At 42.1% G+C, this 21,087-nt stretch overlaps 1 protein-coding gene across 1 annotated transcript in view; it reads right to left on the bottom strand.

The window, feature by feature from the left end:
* glrbb (glycine receptor, beta b) overlaps positions 1-20,879 on the bottom strand; it is a 41,803-nt gene extending 20,924 nt beyond the window's left edge. Inside the window, exons 1-6 of the mRNA XM_034092331.2 lie at positions 20,742-20,879; positions 20,538-20,658; positions 17,655-17,793; positions 14,629-14,735; positions 12,848-12,915; positions 965-1,191 (exon numbers count right to left, since the gene is read on the bottom strand). Of these exons, the coding sequence (XP_033948222.1) occupies positions 965-1,191; positions 12,848-12,915; positions 14,629-14,735; positions 17,655-17,776 (524 nt within the window). The 5' untranslated portion in view covers positions 17,777-17,793; positions 20,538-20,658; positions 20,742-20,879. The remainder of the gene's footprint in view (positions 1-964; positions 1,192-12,847; positions 12,916-14,628; positions 14,736-17,654; positions 17,794-20,537; positions 20,659-20,741) is intronic.
* Between the last annotated feature and the right edge of the window lie 208 nt (positions 20,880-21,087).

Below are 21,087 nucleotides of genomic sequence, written 5' to 3' on the forward strand. Positions count from 1 at the left end.
CGCTCCTCCGCTCCCTCCACTGGCTTCCGGTAACTGCTAGAATTCACTTCAAGACACTGGTGCTTGCGTACCATGCTGCGAATGGATCTGGCCCTTCCTACATCCAGGACATGGTTAAACCGTACACCCCAGCACGTGCACTCCACTCTGCATCAGCCAAACAGCTCGCTGCACCCTCGCTGCGAGGGGGACCCAAGTTCCCATCAGCAAAAACACGTGGGTTTGCTATCCTGGCTCCAAAATGGTGGAATGAGCTCCCATTGACATCAGGACAGCAGAAAGCAGCTTACACACCTTCCGGCGCAGACTGAAAACTCATCTCTTTCGACTCCACTTCGAGCAATAAAATGACTAACTAAGCACTTATATACTAATAAAGGACTGGCTTATCGAAAGCCAGTTGAGTAGCACTTGAAATGTTTTAGCTCTATGAAACAGGATGTACTTATATTATTCAGTTTTCTTCAAATTTGTATCTTCTTGGTCGAATGCACTTATTGTAAGTCGCTTTGGATAAAAGCGTCTGCTAAATGCAATGTAATGTAATGTAATGTAATACTGGAAACGCTATGACTGCAAATGTGATGAATATGTGAAAAAGTGGAAGTTCAATTCAAAGTGATTTTAAGAGGAAGCCAGTGAACATGCACACTTAAATGAACCAAGAGAATGACATGTTCCGTCATTATTTTCCTGGGGTGGAGAAAATAAGTGATTGTTACGTTTTCTAATTCAATGACAGATAAAGGTACTGTGTGCAAGATATTTAAAGATCTATAGGTCATGTGACATTTTCCTCCAACACAAATTGGAGTATATTTAGTATTAAACATTCAAAACATTACATAATGAGCTGAGAGGGGACTCCTGTTGTCTTAGGATGGCATGTCCCTTAAGTATTGCCTTCAATTTACATCACATTCAACAGTAAAGACAAGGAAAAAGTATAATCAAAATCCATTACCTCATACTGATGAGGACGTCTCCGTTACGGAAGATGAAGAGGAGGAGGTTCTCCTGGGTAACGTCGTGAAAGTTGGCGCTCTTCTCGTTGGCGAAGAACAGGTCAGGTTTCCAGAGACATTTGAACATCGTGGGATCAACGGTGAGGGAATCAGACTTGTAGTCCGCAGGTAGCTGTAGTCTGGGGTCGTTCCAGCGCTGCCGCAGGAAGATGTTCACCCTGTAATCCTGTTGGGTGTAACAACAGAGCAATGCACACAGTTAGTAGGCTACTCTTGGACACAATGTGGGTGCGTTTAAAGGACTTATTGACCTTTTATAATGGAATCTAGATGCTATTTTAAAGTATATAATAATGTCCATATTAAAAGGAGAATTCCCAGATTGAACACAAAACAGCCACTTATTTTATTTTTATGACCATTGAGTTCCCTTTCCAAAATACTGCAAGGCATTTATTAAAAGGTCTAAACTAAAAACATGTATTTGATGAATAATGGTTTGGTTTGCAGTTTAAAAAAGTACACATTATTAAAAAATGTCTACACTGCCTTTGAGAAACGTTCACTTTCTCAGGATACAGCAGTTCCACCTTTTTGACACGTTATATGTTCTACTTCTATTAAAGGTGGGGTAGGTAAGTTTCAGAAACCGGCGCGAGATACACTTTTTGTTATATTCCATGGAATGCTCTTAACATCCCGATAGCAATGAATATTTTAAGTGCTTTGACAAAAAATCCATAAAAAAATGTCATCTGTAGAAGCCGTAATACTGTAAAAAGTACAACCAATCCGTTTAGCCAGGCTACCTGCCTGTCAGCCTTCCATCGGGGCACAAACTTCTCTCGTGCCCTCATTGGTCATGTGCGCGTTCGTGTGTGTTGGAGGAGGGGCTCTGTAAGGAAGTGGCAGATTTTCTCCGGCTGTGTATTTTCAAATTCTAGCGATCTCGAGCCGGTTTCTCAAATGTACCTACCCCACCTGTAAGTCATTAACAAGTACTTGTTTTTTTTCTCACAGCAATCATCTCAACAGAGGGACATTTTACAGCTGCAGTGAAAACACTCATGGCGTCTGCCTTTAAAGGAGTGAACACACAGAAAACACAGTCCAAGGGTCAAATGTTATCAATACAACAGCATGTGTTGCAGAAAGTGCCTCATTATAAAGCTTATTAGGGAAACGTCCACATTCATGTTGGTGGGAAAGTATCACTGAGTGAGGTTTTTTTCGTTCCTGCTTTGATGGCGTGCTTCAAGCTGTTCTGGGACCAGGTGTTAGGGAGGGCCATAATCCTGAGTGTGAAGATGGATGACATGTCAAATAAACCAGCTGTATAGGTGTGTGTGTGTGCTTGGGTAACAAATGTGCTTCTCCCTTCCATTCTTCCAATTTTTTGTTTTTAATATTGTTTACCTTTTTGTATGCAGCAGCCTAGAGTCCGCTAAAATCCAACATGTATCATTGCTTTATTGTCGGCACTCAGGTGTTGTAAAAAAAGTATAATTTTCTCACATAATGAGAACAAAGAACATTGTTGGCGTTCATTAAATCCTCAGCAGACCGCATAATGGACCATTATGACATTCACATGAAAATGTTTGACAAACCAAATAAAGAGAAAATCAGGCAATCTATGTTAAAACATTGCATCATTATAAAGTCAAATTCAAGGCAATCAGAGCCAAGAAATGCATCCCTTTGAAACCCAAATGTGTTTAAAAATGCATGATACCAGTGACATCTGCTGATTAGCCCGTTTCTATATCTTGTGGAGTCTGACCAACTGCTGGCCCAGGTGAATGACACCAAAACAATACATCAATAAAGCTGTTTATTCTGGTCTTTAAAAAAGCAAACAATGGACCTTATGGTTCAACTTGTTCATAGTTTGTAATTAGTGATTTTAGAAGGTCTGATCCTGTTGGTTTTAATGTGTTTGGATCACATGCCCTGCAGTTCTGTCTCTGGCCACCATGACAGAAAACCCTCTCTGGGGGATGCTTCAAAGTCAGTGGTCCTTTTACTCACTTACTTCAAGTTTTGGCCCCCTGTGGAAAATACGACCCCAATAAGCCCCCTTTGTTTGATCTTATCTCTGTCAACATGTTGCCCCTCACCCCTAAATGAAGCTTATCTTGGCTGCAGCTCTGCAACACGTCTCTCAGGTGTTCTTCCATGTTTTCATTTGCCTCCTCTGGGAGACACCTGCCTCGATAACAACACGTTGCCCAGTAGCTAAAGTGATTCTCTTTGTATGCTCTTATTTTGGGATCGCATAGGCTAGTATTTCTGATAAATATGTGCAATGTGCTTGCTGCCAAATAGTTCAGTCAAGCCAGATGTGTTTTCGAAGTTTTCCCTTGCTTTTTTGTAAATGCGATGTTCACATTTTTCCTGGCAAAACATATTCCAACTGGAAACAATTTCAGTAACAGCGAGATTTGACAGTGAGAAACGGCAAGCAGACATACCTTTGCTTTTATAGGTCATCTGTTCTTGAAGAAAAGACATTCTTATGATATTTATCAGCATTATGGGACCTTTAACTCTAGTTTAGTATCTTCATAAATACTGGACTGAACTAACTCACAACTTACTTTTTTTTGCGATAACTTTTCACAATAAAACCTGTTCTTTTGGACAGACACCAATTTATGTTTCTACATTTACAAATACAATAGCTCTTAAAAATAAATTAGACCCAGCAACATGAACATGTTGAGCATGTTATTATCCTTAACTGAATGTCATTCTGTGTATTCCATAATACAGTGATACATGATTCATTTTCCTGGCAAAAATGCAACAACAAAATTGAAATCAATGTCATTTGTTGTGGTGACATGACCGAATTAACGAGATCGCGGATACAAGCGGCCGAGATGGGTTTCCTCCGCCGGGTGGCTGGTGTCTCCCTTAGAGATAAGGTGAGAAGTTCGGTCATCAGGGAGGGACTCGGAGTTGAGCCGCTCCTCCTTCGCGTCGAAAGGAGCCAGTTGAGGTGGTTCGGGCACCTAGTTAGGATGCCACCTGGGCGCCTCCCTAGGGAGGTGTTCCAGGCACGTCCAGCTGGGATGAGACCAAGGGGTAGACCTAGGACCAGGTGGAGGGATGATATCTCTTCGCTGGCCTGGGAGCGCCTTGGGACCCCCCAGTCAGAGCTGGTTGATGTCGCCAGGGAAAATAAAGTTTGGGGCTCTCTGCTGGAACTGCTACCCCCGCGACCCGACCACGGATAAGCAGGAGAAGATGGATGGATGGATTTGTTGTGTACAAAACAGGAAGATTAAATGTGGTCTCTTAAACATAAGATCTCTAGCATCTAAAGCAATATTGGTAAATGATTTAATATCAGATTATAATATTGATATATGCTGTCTCACTGAAACTTGGTTGAGACATGAAGAATATGTCAGCATAAATGAGGCCACTCCACCCAGCCATGTCAACACTCATATTGCTCGAGGCACGGGCCGAGGAGGTGGAGTTGCAGCAATCTTTGACTCAAGTTTACTTATCAATACTAAACCAAAATGTAATTATACCTCTTTTGAAAGCCTCGTTTTTAGTCTTACGCATCCGACCTGGAAAACTTTGCAGCCAATCTTATTTGTTACAGTGTATCGTGCACCAGGTCCTTATTCAGAATTCTTATCAGAATTCTCTGAGTTTTTATCAACTTTGGTTCTTAAAACAGACAAAGTAATTATCGTAGGTGACTTTAATATTCATGTTGACGATGATAAAAATAGCCTTACTGTTGCATTTAACTCTATATTAGATTCTGTTGGTTTCTGTCAGAGTGTAAATAAACCAACCCACTGTTATAATCACACTCTCGACCTTGTTCTGATTTATGGTATTGAAATTGAGCAACTATTAGTCGAACCGCATAATCCTGCTTTATCCGACCATTTCTTAGTAACTTTTGAAGTACTGTTACTAGACTACAAAGCATTAGTCAAAAGCTCTTGCAGCAGAAACCTATCTGTTAGTGCTATAGCCACATTTAAGGAAGAGATTCAACCAATACTTAACTCGATAGCATGTCTGCATGTAGGGGAGGAAACTTATACAAAATGTACACCACCCCAAATTGATCATGTTGTTGATAGTGCTATAGATGCGCTGCGAATAAAATTAGACTCTGTTGCTCCTTTGAAAAAGAAGAAAATAAAACAACATAGATTAGCTCCATGGCATAATGCCGAAACCCGCAAAATAAAGCAAAAGTCTAGACAACTTGAAAGGATATGGCGTTCCACTAAACTTGAAGAATCTCGTTTAATTTGGCATATTACTCTCAATGAATATAAGAAAGCACTGCGTAAAGCGAGAGCAGCCTACTACTCTTCATTAATAGATGAGAATAAGAATAATGCAAGATTTCTTTTCAGCACTGTAGCCAGGCTGACAGAGAGCCACAGCTCCATTGAGCCTTCTATTCCCTTAGCACTCAGTAGTAATGATTTTATGTGCTTTTTTAACGATAAAATTGTTACTCTTAGAAACAAAATTAATGACCTCTTGCCTTCGACCAGTATAGTGTTATCAACAGCTCCCGGAATCGTAAGTTCTAATATTACACTAGATAGTAAACTAGAATGCTTTTCAGCCATTAACCTTGAACAATTACATTCAATGATTCTCTCTTCTAAACCATCAACGTGCATGTTAGACCCAATTCCAACTAAGCTGTTGAAGGAAGTTTTTCCATTAATTAGCACTTCTTTATTAAATATTATGAATATGTCTTTATTATCAGGCTATGTTCCACAATCATTCAAAGTAGCAGTGATAAAACCGCTTCTTAAAAAGCACAACCTCGATCCAGAGGTTTTAGCCAACTATAGACCTATTTCTAATCTTCCGTTCCTCTCAAAAATTCTTGAGAAAGCGGTCGCAAAACAGTTGTGTGATTACTTAAAAAACAATGATTTATTTGAAGATTTTCAGTCTGGCTTTAGAACACATCATAGCACAGAGACAGCTCTGGTTAAAGTCACAAATGATATTCTAATAGCCTCAGACAAGGGACTTGTCTCTATTCTTGTTTTGCTCGATCTTAGTGCTGCATTTGATACTATCGACCATGATATCCTATTGCAAAGACTAGAGCACTTAGTTGGCATACAGGGAACTGCTTTAGGCTGGTTTAGGTCCTATCTATCTGAACGCTCTCAGTTTGTACGTGTTAACGATGAATCTTCCACGCAAACCAAAGTTAGCCATGGAGTGCCACAGGGCTCAGTGCTCGGACCTATTTTGTTCACATTATATATGCTTCCGTTAGGCAATATTATAAGGAATCATTCTGTAAACTTTCATTGTTATGCGGATGATACTCAACTATATTTATCAATCAAGCCTGATGAAATTAATCATCTAAATAAAATTCAAGACTGCCTTAAGGACTTAAAAACGTGGATGACCTTAAACTTTTTGATGTTAAACACGACCAAAACTGAAGTTATTGTACTTGGCCCGAAGAATCTACGAAACAAATTATCTAAAGACATACTAACTATGGATGGCATTAATTTGGCCTCCAGTGAGACTGTAAGGAATCTTGGTGTTATATTTGATCAGGATTTATCCTTTAACGCCCACATAAAATCAATTTCAAGGACCGCCTACTTCCATCTACGTAACATTGCAAAAATCAGGCATATCTTGCCTCAAAACGATGCAGAGAAACTAGTCCATGCATTTGTTACTTCTAGGCTGGATTATTGTAACTCTTTATTATCAGGGAGTACTAAGAAGTCAATCAAGTCGCTTCAGCTGATTCAAAATGCTGCGGCTCGTGTACTAACCAGAGTTAGGAAAAGGGACCACATTACTCCTGTTCTGGCTGCCTTACACTGGCTCCCTATAGAACACAGGATAGAATTTAAAATTCTTCTTCTCGCCTACAAAGCCCTTAATGGGCAGGCGCCATCTTACCTTAAAGAACTCATTATACCCTACTGTCCTACTAGGGCATTGCGTTCCAAGAATGCAGGGTTGTTGGTTGTTCCTAGAATCTTTAAAAGTACAATGGGAGCCAGAGCCTTTTCTTATCAAGCTCCACATTTGTGGAATCAGCTTCCAGTTTGTGTTCGGGCGGCAGACACCCTATCCGTTTTTAAGAGTGCGCTTAAGACCTTCCTTTTTGATAAAGCTTATAGTTAGGGCTGATTAGATTCAGCCACTAGTTTTGCTGATATAGGCTTAGTTTGTCGGGGGACATCTTACTTCTTCCTTCTCTCTGTCTATACCCGTGTACACTCATGTTCCGATTAACCCAGCTTCCCCAAATGTCTTTCTTTTTGGTGTCTATATACGCTGGGATCCGGAGTCATGGATGATCCTGCGGTCCTGTGTCCTGGATCGCGAGCGCTGGATCTTGAGTCGTGGCTGTGGTCCTGGATCATAGGTCCTGGATGGATATCCTCGTGGATTCATCTTCCTATTATACACACATGCATTTCCAAACATTTGGACTACCTATGTTGCAAATGTATTATCTTTTCAATTTACACACGGCATCTATTGCACATCTGTCCGTCCTGGGAGAGGGATCCCTCCTCTGTTGCTCTCCCTGAGGTTTCTCCCATTTTTCCCTTTAAACTGGGTTTTCTTTGGAAGTTTTTCCTTGTACGATGTGAGGGTCTAAGGACAGAGGGTGTCGTATTGTCATACTGATATTCTGTACACACTGTGAAGACCACTGAGACAAATGTAACATTTGTGATATTGGGCTATATAAATAAACATTGATTGATTGATGACATGCTGATGCACGAAGCTTGAGACAAGAAATCAAATGAAAGGGTTTCTTCCTCTGTGGTATACACATTATAAATAGTCAGGAACTATTTGAAAAACTCTGCGAACACCGTCACATACACAGCTATCGTAGGATGGTTTACAAATTCAGCCCTCACCCAGAATGTGCTTTTATCTTCCTGCCAGTAAACATTTGTAAGAGAAGGAGTAGTGCATGGTCACATTGTTGATATCTCATTGTGTAAAGCCAACTGTGATTCTATACAACCCAATTTCACAATCTAATGTCCAACTAGTCCTCAAGGGACTGCACAAATAGCTACTGCCGGCTCCGATAGAGACCCAGGCCAATTCCCAAACATTCGCCTTCCTGAAAACCAGACAAGGAAATATATCTTCCCCCTGGCTCACTATCAAGGTGCCTGTACTGCATTGAGTTTCAGAGAGGTTTAACATAACCACTCGGTGTAATCAACAAGGATAACTCAAATGGAGAAGCAGTTTGAAAACACAGAGCGAGAATTTATTTCACAGCTTCACATTAGTCATCCTCTCCTGGCGATTACCATCAAGAAGTGAGAATAGATGTTTAACTACAGTGGATGTGAGGTGGTGTTTGGCCTCCAGAGCTGTACATGACGAGAGAGGGTTTCTTGAGATCAGATACCCCCACAGAGTGACCCATTAGGCGCATTCACACCGCAGTACTTTTCCCACAAAGGTTCATGAGAACTCTTTAGTTCTCATGAACTAAGTACAGATCGCAAATAAAATCTTGAAGCTGGGCGTGTCTGAGGCTTGGCGATTTCTCGCGCCCAAGGCGACCAACAACCAATCAGGAATCTCCCGCCCGCCCCCGGCATACAAAGCAATAGCAATGTTAAAACGAAGTAAACTGGATGAACAGGCGAAAACCTACCAGTTTCACCCACTGTCTCTGCCTCCTCCCTCCATGCCTCGCTCCTCCGGTTTGTATCCCGGTAGATGAACAGAGACCGATCATTCAGCACCGGGTGATTCACTACCGCTCCATTTTTTTGAATATGAGGAAATGACCTGCGTAGTCTCTCCCAGCATACACGCGGTTTGATTGGCTAGCGTTTGTACTGTCAGATTTGCATACGCGGGATTTGATTGGCTGATACCAAGCATCGAGCCTCAAAAGTTGAACATTGTTTAACTTTTGATGCCGATAGATGCTCATGATGCTTGCAAAGCCATGCCATGCTCCCCACAATGCAGTTCGGCGAAGTTTAAAAATCTTCTACGTCACCCCATTCAAATGAATGGGCGAAGCGTTGAAAGCATTTTTCGATGCCTGTAGTGTAGACGGGCCGTTAGGCAAATGAAGCCGCTGACGTCACTTCTTCTTCTTCTGCTTTGGGTTTACTGGCAGGCCGCAAACCACTTCACGGCGTATACTGCTGGCCAAAGGCCCCGGCCGGAAGTCCCCGGAGTTGGGGAAGGCTTCAGTAGAAGCTGCTGGGAGTCCCAGCAGCTTCTACTGAAGCCTTCCGAGTAAATCGCCAGAACGCCGACACCTCCTCATCTCCACCGCTCCCATGTGTTATTTTGTGTTGCCATAAGTTAGTCTCTCTGCGTTTCTGCGCTGGGCTAATGCTAATGCTAATAATGCTAATGCGAGGATAATAAAATGGTGGCTTCACAAAAACTTTTTGGGAGTTTTACGGGGCGTGGTTTGCAATCTGCCCAGCCAATCAGACATAGGAACCTTTTTCTCCCACGAAAGTCCCTGCTCTCTAGCAGGGACTGAAAAGGGGGTGAAAAGGTTCTCATGGCTCTTTTTGGTGTGAACGCGACAAAAGAGTTCTCATGAACTAAGTTCTCATGAACCTTTGTGGGAAAAGTACTGCGGTGTGAATGCGCCTATTGAGGGGGAGAGGTGACCAGCTGTCACTTCCCTCTCCTCCAGGATTCATTTTGGACTTTGCTCACTTTCTTTCTGTCTTTTGATGGGCCTGTAGTGGAAAGAGGGAAGACAGATTTGACCTCTGGGAGTCCCTAATCTCTCTTTTCTGTCTCAGTTTCAGGTCTTTTTTGTTCATCTCGATCCCTTCTCTTTCCTTCTCATGGGTTCTTTTCCTTAGATTCCTCCCCCTCCAGCACCCTTTACTTTTCTCTGCTTTTCCCATACTTATTCATAATCCTCTGTTATTTTTCTTTCTTATCATCTTTGATCTCCACCGTAGATTGAAGGCTTGCCGTGGATTGAAGCCATGTTCGCTGGGACGCGCGAGGCTGACGTAATTTCAATTATTGGGCGTTTCGTCTAGTTTTCTAAGCAGAAGAATGAAATAAATGATTTACTCTGTAACCCCCACTATAACTTTGTCCAGCGTTGTCGTACTGTCACCAAAATCACATTGGTGTTTGCGGTCCCTCTCTAGTTTGTCCACACAAAAGCGTTTTACTCTGGGCTCAACAGGTGAAAAACTAAAGAGGGGCTTCCACATGTGGCAGACCAGGTGTTGGTGCTGCCGGATTTGGCACCCCCACTCTAACTTTGCCCAAGATAGTCGTACTGTCACCAAAATCACACTGGTGTTTGCTGTTCACCTGTAGTCTGTGCACACACAACTATAGAAAGTAAATCATTTATTTCGTTCTTGCACTTAGAAAACTAGACGAAACGTCCAATAATTGAAATGACGTAGGCCCTGCACGTCCCCGCGAACACGGCTTCAATCTACGGCACACCACCGGCCCTGGTCTCCTACTATCTATTGTCTTGTTTTCGTCTCTGTTCCTCTTGCCTTTACATTTGTCTTCTGCCAAATTGTTATTTCCTTTTTGCCTTTCTATCTGATATCTGTCAGTCTTTCACTTTATGTCTACATTTTTGTTTTCTTTCTCAACTCTTTTCCACATTCTTCCCGTTTCTTCCTACTCATTCCTGTTCTTCATTCCCATCATAGTCCTATTCCATTTCCCTCTTCATTGTTTCCACCTATGTTGACTCTTCTTTAAATATCCTTGGACCCCAACTATTATATGTGTTTCCATTGTCTGCATAGTTCTGTTATTAGTCCCAGTGTAAAACCATCCACTGAAATATTGTACAAGCGGACACACTGCACTGATCAGCAGCCAAAAGCAATAATTCCAGAGTAAATGTCCATACAGCTCAGTTCCAATAGGCCTATATACGATCTAAGGCTTTTTCTCAGAGTGTCACTCTTCATTAATGAAGTTGGAAAACACCGATCATTGCTTTGGATTGAGACATAGTCTAGATCTGCTACAGGACTCTTAGAACAAAGGTCTAATATGTAGTAATCTGCTCCCGGGAAGCCTGAGGTTGGCAACATGTGTTCATGAGCTGCTTCACAGTCCACAGATCTGCCTGCTAAATGTGCCAATAAGGTTAGGTGACATGTATTATTAGTCTTTATGACGTATGCGCTACGCTGTTTTGTTTGAGGAGCATGCCACTAGTGTTTTCCCACCATTCCAACACCACATCTGACAGCCGTTTGATAGCTTTTGCAAACACATCTAGTTATCTTTTCATTTCAATTGTAAGTTGTTCAGTTTACATTTTGTGGGGACATATAGTGTCCAAATGGCTTGGTGTTGGTAGTATTCCAATTTCCCCCCAAGAAAATGCGCTGTAAATAAAAATAAAAATGTTAGGCTCAGATTTTTTATTCATGGCCTTTCTTGGTATTAATCGGGGTTAAATGGGCCTGAATTAGTTGTGCAAGAAACAGGCTTGTTTTATTGCTTAATTACTGCTTTGAAATATTCTGTTATGGAACAAAACTCTCTAAATCACAGCCTGTAAATCTGCCCTGCATAAAGGGTTTCATGAGACATAATTAAGTCAAACATTGGATTTGGTCACACTGCATTAATTTCAATTACCGTGACACATGATTCAACATATTTACTGAGATAGATACACTTAATGGTTATTGGCTCCTCCCAGCCACTTACAATTAAAACACACCAGCAAGCCGGGCTCATTAGAAAACCTTCAGGAATGTTCCCTTTCATTGTTTCCTAAGTTATCAAGATTCGACCCAGTGTCGTCCTTGAGCTTAATCCGCTCACTGGCATTCATACTGCACTTCTTTATCAGCAATTAAGCCATCAGATAAATGGGGCATGGAAACCCCAGCCTGGATAATGACTTGCTGCTAAATGCTCTGATACTGTCCAGAAAACATGCTCATGCATCAGTTTTAAAACTTGTAGGAAGAAGCAGTTTGTAAGCTCTGATTCACTGCATCTAATCGGCAGAAGCATTGATTATCAATACTGCTAAGCTGAAGTGGAATAGAGTGGTTCATTAATGAGTCCAGAAAAGACTTGGCATTTAACCACTTCCGGTTCCCTCGTCTCGAAGCCAATAGTTTGTTAATCGTGTTTGTGGTTAAAAGCCCTAAATAACGTCTATGGTTAACACAAGCTTACGAGATGTTCACGTTTTATTGAACAACATAAAACATTCCGTAAATCCTCCAGTGAAGCTTCTATGTGTCATAAAAATGGCAAGTGAATCAATAAACTTCTTAACGTCATCTCATGACACAGGTCCATCTTGAGCTCAGCGGTGGTGATGCACAGCCATGCGGTGGTGATGCACAGCCATGCGGTGGTGATGCACAGCCATGCGGTGGTGATGCACAGCCATGCGACCGTGATGTAGTTTGCTTATAGGCCAGGCAAGTTTATTTATATAGCACTTTTCAACACAAGGCAATTCAAAGTGCTTTACAAAAAATGAAAGACATTAAGAAAATGGCATTTAAAATCAGTCATTCAAAATAAAAGCTAATAAAATACATAAAAAGAAAAAATACATGGATAAAAGTTACAGTGCAGTCTAAGATATGAATAGTTCAATTAAAAGCAGCGATGCGATTATAGCATTAAGTTAGCGTTTAGTTTCTGACGATTGCATTTACGAAAATCACAAAGTGGTGTTTATATGTGGGGATTAAGAACAGTATCGTAAACCTGTGTTGGCCACAAAGCTTTGTTTCTGCAATAGACTGAAATCCAATGGACACATCTCAGCTTTTGGTTGAGGGTCGCCTACAAAAGTGCATCCTCACGGCACACTATATTACGTGAACTCTTACCATTGTTGTTTCTTGGATGGAGCCAAAGCTGTTGATGAAGATGTTCACTCTGTCTTCCACTGGAATTCCTGGATGTAGAAAAAAGGAAACATATATTTTAGTAATAGGTGTGTTGTGTTTTATAGCCGCTTTGCGATGAGAGTAAGATACCTCTGTGGCTTGTAGCTTACAGTAAGTGTCAGTATGCTTTGTAAAACCCTTAAGGTCTTTCATTCTATATATAACACTTAAGATGATTGTGTTATTGATCTATATTTGTGCAAGACTTCATTGCCATTAAAAAGTAATAACAAAACATTAAATCCTCTCTGCTACACTTACAGTATGCTGTAACTCACATCTCTCTCCACCTTTAGCACAAACTAATAAAACCCTAAGTGAATGCAGTGCTGCTCACACGGCTTTGAAAACATTATTTCCTTTGAGGTGTTTCCTGGAAGCTTAGCCGTTTTATATGATAAATGATATCAAGCAATTCACAATATTAATGTGCATACTACTGTATGGAGGGGTCATTCAGCTCACAACTTCCATGCATTAACCAACACATATTTAACTAACATTTCTGTCGTAACTCTATAGGGACTGTGAAATCAGCTCAGCATTCGAAAGGCCTGCGGAAAGTTATTCACAAGGCACAGTTAAGGATGTCATTTCAGAGATTATGACATGGAGGTTAATGGACGGAGAGCTTTTTAGCCCACCCTGAAATCAAGAGCAGATGTTTGGCTGCTGGAGCGGTCCCAGGCATTCAGAGAGGGAGCTGATTCTGTTCACAACACATCAGACATTCAGTCCCAGATACCGCTTCTGCTGCCAAGTGCCAGAGGATGGAAACTACCTGAAGGCTGGTAAGACCATCAGTCAGACGCAGAGGTCGTCAATCACCTCTTTGTTATTTTTATGGCTCTGTCTGTGAGGCTGCAGCCTGGTACGTTGTGACATTTACAATACACTGTACACACACTGTAAAGATGGACACTTGTTGGACGGTAAAGAACACAATAACAGAGGCAGATCCTAGAGAAGACATTTTTGGTCAATTGAGTAACATCTTAAAAGGGCCCTATTATAATTTGACTATTTCAGGTTCACATGTGTATGTAGTGTCTCTACCTTGACATGTTTCCATGCTCTAATATTCAAAAAGCTCTTTATTCTTCTCACACTGCCTGTGCTGCAACACCTCTTTTCACCCTCTGTCTGAAACCAGAGCCCAGTCTGCTCTGATTGGTTGGCTGGCTGGCTCTGTTGTGATTGAGCAACCGCTTAGAGATGTCCCGCCCCTTAGCCTATCACGTACAATGTGTTGGAGCATTAGCCAAGAAGTGCGAGTGTTACATAGTGATGTCACTATGTAAACAAAGGAGTTTCAACAAGGTGTTTCAGGCGGTGTGTGGGAAAGAAACTACCTCTGGAGGGAACTTTGGGATGCTAGCCAGACCATTTACCGATTGACCTATTTAACACAGGAAAGGGAAAAGCCCGAAAAGCATAATAGGGCCCCATTTGAAATGTTATTTTTCCTCATAACAGCCTGTAAATCAACACCATAATAGACTGACTTTAGGATGCAAGTGTACGTGTGACAGGAAATTGCATTGAATGAATGTCTAATGCCCGCTTCATGCCGACGATACCTGTCCCTGCTCCAAGTTCATGAAAGGACTCTGGAGATACATACTTCTAGTAAAGTGGTCTCTTTAATTAGCATGAAAGCACTGCAGCAAAAATGTAAATTAGGAATAGACAGAGACAGATTGAGAGGAGAGGAGACTTGCCTTTGAAGTTGGGCCTTATTCTGGGATCATAGGTTAATAGTAACCTGTTCAAGATGTTACTGGTTGTATTTTCAGGAACTCGTGCCAGATCATCAGCTGACAGCTCTCTGCATACACAAAAGAACAGAGGGATCTGCAGACACAATTACATTAGCAGGTCAAATGCTTGGCAGATGAACAATGCAGATGCACAGCACAGCCACGTCTGCTCTGCATGCTGTTAACATGAGAAGTGTACCGGTACCAGCACAAATATGCCCTTTTGGACCATGAAGACAATGTTGACTGGGAATGTACAGCTCAAACAAAATTAAGAGCATGCAGCCTTGATAGCATCTGCAAAACTGAAGTGTGTATCTTGAAGGACCATCGTTACATATTTTCAATTCCAAAGATATTCAGGTGGGGTCTGGAGTTACCACAGCATGTTGGAGAACTACGATGTCACGAGCCAGAGTTTTTTGTTTGTCTGATCTCAGCTCTTGAAGAAACCTTGGGGTGCAACCTTGCAATCTAGCAAATCCCATCCCTATGTAGGTATTAAGAGCGCATGCTAAGGTGAGGTTCAGGGGATTATACACTACTGGAAACATGGTTATTCATATTATTTTCCACTTATGCTTATCGATCCCCCAACATTCTACACATCGGTCTAGTTTTCGATGATCATGCCATGTGGGTGGCAGGAAGTATACATAACTTGTCAAGACAAACAACATATCGTTTCTGTGTATTTTCACTTTGTATTGAATCCAAAAATGAAAGTTTCCCTTTGAACCATTTTGCAGAATACCAAAAACAGCTGTCTACTTATAATTATCACCATAAAGGGGTAACTTTCAAAGACGTTCAGTCAAACATCATTTGTTGTCTGAGGTTGACTGATGAAAAAACAATAGGAGAGAGGAAGGGAAAGGGGAGAACAGGATCTGGCATGAGAGAAAGGAGAAAAAGAAAGCGTCCTTGTGGGTGGCAATGATTCTCCTGCCAAAGAATTTCCCCTTCTCAAAGCACTTTACATATCATTATGTAAACCTTATCATGCACAGAGGATGAGTTAAAGTGCTCCACAGGAATGTCGTGCAGCGTGTGTATGTTATGTGCTTCCTCTGATCAAAGTGAAACACATAATTCCTATCCACTAAACCTCTTTTTTCTCCTTTTTAACAGACCCTTCTGACAACCTCGAGCACAACAGCTAAACTGGAACCAAGTGGTTCCCTTGATCCACAAAGGCATCCAGAGCACTAAACTCGAAAATATGTCATACAGCTTACACTTGCCAATACTGGGACTACATCAAACAGTTTCTCCCTCATTTCGAAACTTTCATTGTGGAGCCATTTGTTACCATTTAAGGGAGTAAGGGGCGCAGCTCTCCCCAGCATAGAAGGGATGGACAATCCAAAAGGCAAAAAGGCATGTTAGAACATGTCCAAGTTCATTCTGTTGTGAGACAAAGATCATTTAGCCTTTTAGTGAATCCATGACCTGAACATGTTCCTTTTCATTTATCACTTTCTCAACAGTTGGTATGCTACCAGTCAGCTGTAGACGGTCAGGAGGGAATGCATAAGGAAGAGCTTAGCAAGTATCCAAGGTAGCATCCTTTACCCCTTTGCATTAAATGGGTTTTGGGTAATAGAATAGTAATTGGATGGTGTTGGGACATTTGTAAATGCACCGAAAACACATTGAAGACATATTGTGATGTGATCAGAAAAAAGGTGGTAGGCTACTTTGGGAATGCCCAGCGGTAAAAAAACTTTGGTCAGAAGTAATATCCTTAATGTCTGAATCTTTAAAAATTAATTTCCCTACATGTCCCATTGCATGTCTACTGGGTCTCAAGCCAGATGGCAATGTTGCAAGGACTGCCGATCGGCTCTGGACATCGGGCTGTTTAGCCACAAAAAGACTCATCCTACTAAACTGGAAGGAATGCAAACCAGCCTGCTTTACTAGGGACTCATGGCTGAGGGAGTATCTGGACCCACTGAACACGGAGCGTGCAGCTTCTCTGCTGGGGGATTTTGAGGGGAGACAGGAGGATTGCGGTTCACTGTCCGCAGCCCTCCTATCTGACCCTGTCAATATGGCATCTCCTGTGTAATGTATAATGTATTGTGTATGGAATGTCCTATGTATGTCACAATCAGCTGTCTTAGGAAGTCATCCTTGCATCCCCCCCCCCCCCCCGTTACGTTTTGTTTAGTTGTTTGTTGCTACATGTGTTGTTGTATGTTCTGTAAAAAAAAAAAAAAAAAAAAAAAAAAGGTGGTAGGCATTGTGACCACATCAAACACAAGTAAACGCAATGGCTTTATCGATGACATACAACAACTACATGGCCGGAACTACGGCCGATCTAATCTCATTCGTATTGCTATCGGACCTCCATCAGATCCAAAATGGACACTGGAAACACAAATGAAAACCAGGTGTACATTTTATCAGGTGACATCACATCCTAACATAGTCAGGACACATTTGATATAAGGTTTAAACAGGGTCAATGTTGTATTATAAGTATCCTGGAGGCGTGTGGTGCAGTGGGTTGAGTGTTGGTGTTCGGATCAGGGCGTCACAGGTTCAAACCCCACGGCAGTCAGCATGTCGTTGTGTCCCTGAGACACTTCCCCCCACATTACTCCTTTATCCAAAGTCGCTTTGGATAAAAGCGTCTAACAAGTGACATGTAATGTAATCCTGACCAAACATGCTTTTAGAGGATTTGGTGTTGCTTTCTCTGATGCCCATCATTTGTTGTTGACTCTAACATTTTCATATAACACTTGAATAGCTCTGCAGTGAAGCAGCTGACAAGCTCGTGTCAATCATGACTGAGGGGAAAGACTGGAGTGGAAGATCTATCAAGTGTAAACAAGTGGAAGTGGGCACCTCAAAAAGTCACTAAAAGGGAACTCCTCATATTTGACACTTTAGTCTGGGCGTGCACAACATCACATGATGCTTTGGCAACATGATGAACGTAATGCTGTCATTGGACAACGCCTGGTACTTACGATGGACAAAAAACTTGCTTCCCCTTTTTATTTCCCTTCTTTGTTCCTTTTTCTTTGGCATATCCTCCCTCTAGACACAGACACAGCACCAGGAGGAAGATGGCGAGCTCCTTGATGCCCATACTGATGAAAGATGAGCCTGTGGAGGAAAAGACAAACCGTTTGAGAGGAAGGCCTCGCATTCAAAATGACCCAGAAAGACAATTCACTGGTGGTTATTAAATTGCACCGCATTAAGCCTGTCACATTCAACAAATTTCATTTGCAAATGTGGCAGAACACTACTGTCGGTGGCTGCTTAAGCTTTGCCCTCTGCGGCAGTACAAAGCTTCGGTTTGCTTTGTCTATCTTCTGTGATTTTCTCCTTGCGTTCCTGACATGATGTGTTCCCACTTCCTCAGGATTCACGGCATACAGTAGGTGTCTGAAATGTACATGTCAACCCCACATGAAGTTGTGCAAGTTTAAACATGAATCTAATCACTGGAGGAATGCACGTGAATAACGATGGTCATTCTGGTCTCGTAAGGTGAATGCGACCCTGAAATATCCTCTACTTTCGTACTTTAGAATCTGCAGATGAAAACTCCTGAATGCTGTCTGTGCCAGAGTTGTTAATCACACTCTATAAAAGCAGTGGTGTAATACTTCAATCCTTTCTTATACAACACAAACAGAAATGTAGCAGCTAATGCTGTCCTGTGTGTTTGCCATGTATCTGTTTCTTAGGAAACCCATAGCCAGGTCTAACAGTACTATACATGTCTAAATGCTCACATGAGCGCAGAGGCGGTACACTTTTGCGATTCTCGATAGGGGCCATTAATCACCAGGCAGCCATAGTACCTGTGCGTTTCATTCCCCATTAGGGAACCAGTGCCCTTTCACTGCATTGGGACACAAAGACCAGCAGCTACATGCCTCATCCCCACACTGCCAGAAGACTGTGTATTACCCGAGAGCAGTTTATTGTCTCGATAACTGCCTTGGCCGTGTAACAGCCTGACGGTTCCTCGACTGCAGATCGATCATCCTCTTCTCCAGTGAATATGGTTTCCACTGCTCTGTTCAGCACTTTGTCCAAGTTTATTCCTGAGAGAAAGAGTCTAACGTATATCAACTCCGCCCCAGACATATCAGATGGCAGCAGCCAGACTAAAGGGAAATGTCTAACTTGGAAACCAACTAATGTCTAAGAAACCATTTCTTATGTGACCTCGATGTCTATGTCCCGCCTTCTGTGTAACATCTCTGACAAGCCCCGTCTCAGAGCATTTACTCCAGCCTCGCTGACACAAACTAAATATGACCACCGGCATGAAGATACAGAACATAATGTTTAGGGAGGCGTGTGGCGCAGTGGATAGAGCCTTGGTGTTGGGATCAGGGGGTTCAAGTCCCACTGCAGTCAGCATGTCGTTGTGTCCCTGAGATACTTCACCCCAAATTGCTCCTGTGGGGATTGCCCACAGTGTTGAGTATGGAAGTTGCTTTGGATAAAAGCGTCTAACAAGTAACATGTAATGTAATGTAATGTTTCCCAACCCGTTTGCCTTGTAACCCTTTAATCACAGAACTTACCTCTTTTAAGCAAGTTCTGATTAACCAAATGGCTTTTCTTTTTCACACTTTTCTATATTGTAATTGTTTTCTTAAAACTCTGTGTATTCAACTGGCAAAAAACATAATTAGCATATTTTCCTTTTTTTGTGAATGTTGTCACAACACATCACCTAAAATGGTGTCCTGCTGTGACCCTTCAAAGTAAGTTGTCTCCCAGATGAAAAGAGGCGGGAAAAGAAACATGATAATTGTGTTGCTTTTTCTCCCACCTAATATTGCGTCTCGTTTTGTTGGGTGGTAGAAGCACTGCAATTTACTTTGCTTCAATCGGTTATGATATCTTATGTGTTTTTATATACAAACAATAGTGAAAGATACATTCGTTGCAATTGTAATAAAGAAGCACAAATCCTCTCGAAAACACTATTCCTTTGAACCCAAACGTTGGCCTTAATCTTAGTGTCGTCAGAGGCAGTTGTCTGTAGTTGTGAACAACACACACTCATGCTAAACGGTTCCCTGTTCAGAGACATGTGAGTTCAGCAGGCACAGGGTCAATATATTGACCTTGGCAATACCTGACTCAACTGTGCCACCACCGAGAAACATTACACCCTCGCTGTGTTTTTCTACTGGCAATGTTGAAACTGCTGAGGCTTTGTCATAAAGCGGCTGACAGTGACTCAAGCAGCCTTGCATGGTCTGCCCCTCGGGTCCAAGGTCAAGAAGCAAAACTGCTCTGTACACATATTATCCACAGACTATGCATCATAACTGTCATTCTATAAAAATAAATAATGTAGAAAAATGTGTATATGTAGGTTAATGAGTGCCTGATTATGGAAAATACATACTCTTTTACAATAAAGCCATGTGATGTGGTGTAAGTCGTTTTTAAAATAACATGTGTGTACATTTTAAAGGGGGAATTCTGTTCTCATCTATCTCTAAAATGCTTTGACACAGGAAAGGTCTGTGCCATGCATATCTAAACACTAAAATGCAACCAATATTACACAGCCATTATCATTCGAGCTGGGCTCTCACAACCTGTGGCTGCTCGTCGCTTTGGATCTCTTCGGAACAACAGGAAAGAAAGTAACACAGAACGAGACGAGCGCACAGCCTGAGCATCAGGAGAGCAGAGGCACGCGAGGAAAACACAGCAAGCTGCGACCACCATGACTGGGGGGGTGGGGGGATGCAGGAAGAAGACGCCAGTACATGCACGCGAGCATGCGATAACACATCACATTAGCGCAGTTTACGGACAAAAAAATAACACAAAAGTCGCAAACCATGCCTTGCACGTGCACTCACCGTGTGGCTCTGTCACCTGTCAATTCCTTGGTAAACTGGAGCAAGTGAAGCTGACAGTAGCAAACAATCGTTAACAGAGCCTTCCAGACCAGTCGCTCTCTTTCTTTCCCATGCTGTTGTCCTGCTTAGGCAAATGTGTAGAAATGATTTGTTGGGAAAGTTACATCTCGGCAAATTGCCAATTTTTTTTTATTAATTGCTCACCTCGCCCGGTTTGTTGTTATTATGGAATCAGTGTGAATATGGCTGCTGCCCTTTCGCCTCAGCACGGGAAGCCCAAGATGGAGGCTTGCGTGGTACCTGTCATGCAACATGCGCAGAAGCGGCTGCTCAGAGCCGGAGAGCATCATCAGTCCTCCCGTCATCAGCACCACGGACAGCCGCTCTCCGCCTCCACACACGCTGCTAAACGCTCACACGTGACGTGGAGGCAGGGACAAGAGAAATGCTCTCATTCAAGTGATGGAAGCAAAACGCTTCTCTATTTATGGCAGTGGCTGTGTGGTATTTAGAGGCAGATGGATGGACGAGAGAGAGAGAGAGAGAGAGA

Source organism: Pseudochaenichthys georgianus, chromosome 10 (assembly GCF_902827115.2).
Source record: "Pseudochaenichthys georgianus chromosome 10, fPseGeo1.2, whole genome shotgun sequence".
NCBI lineage: Eukaryota > Metazoa > Chordata > Actinopteri > Perciformes > Channichthyidae > Pseudochaenichthys > Pseudochaenichthys georgianus.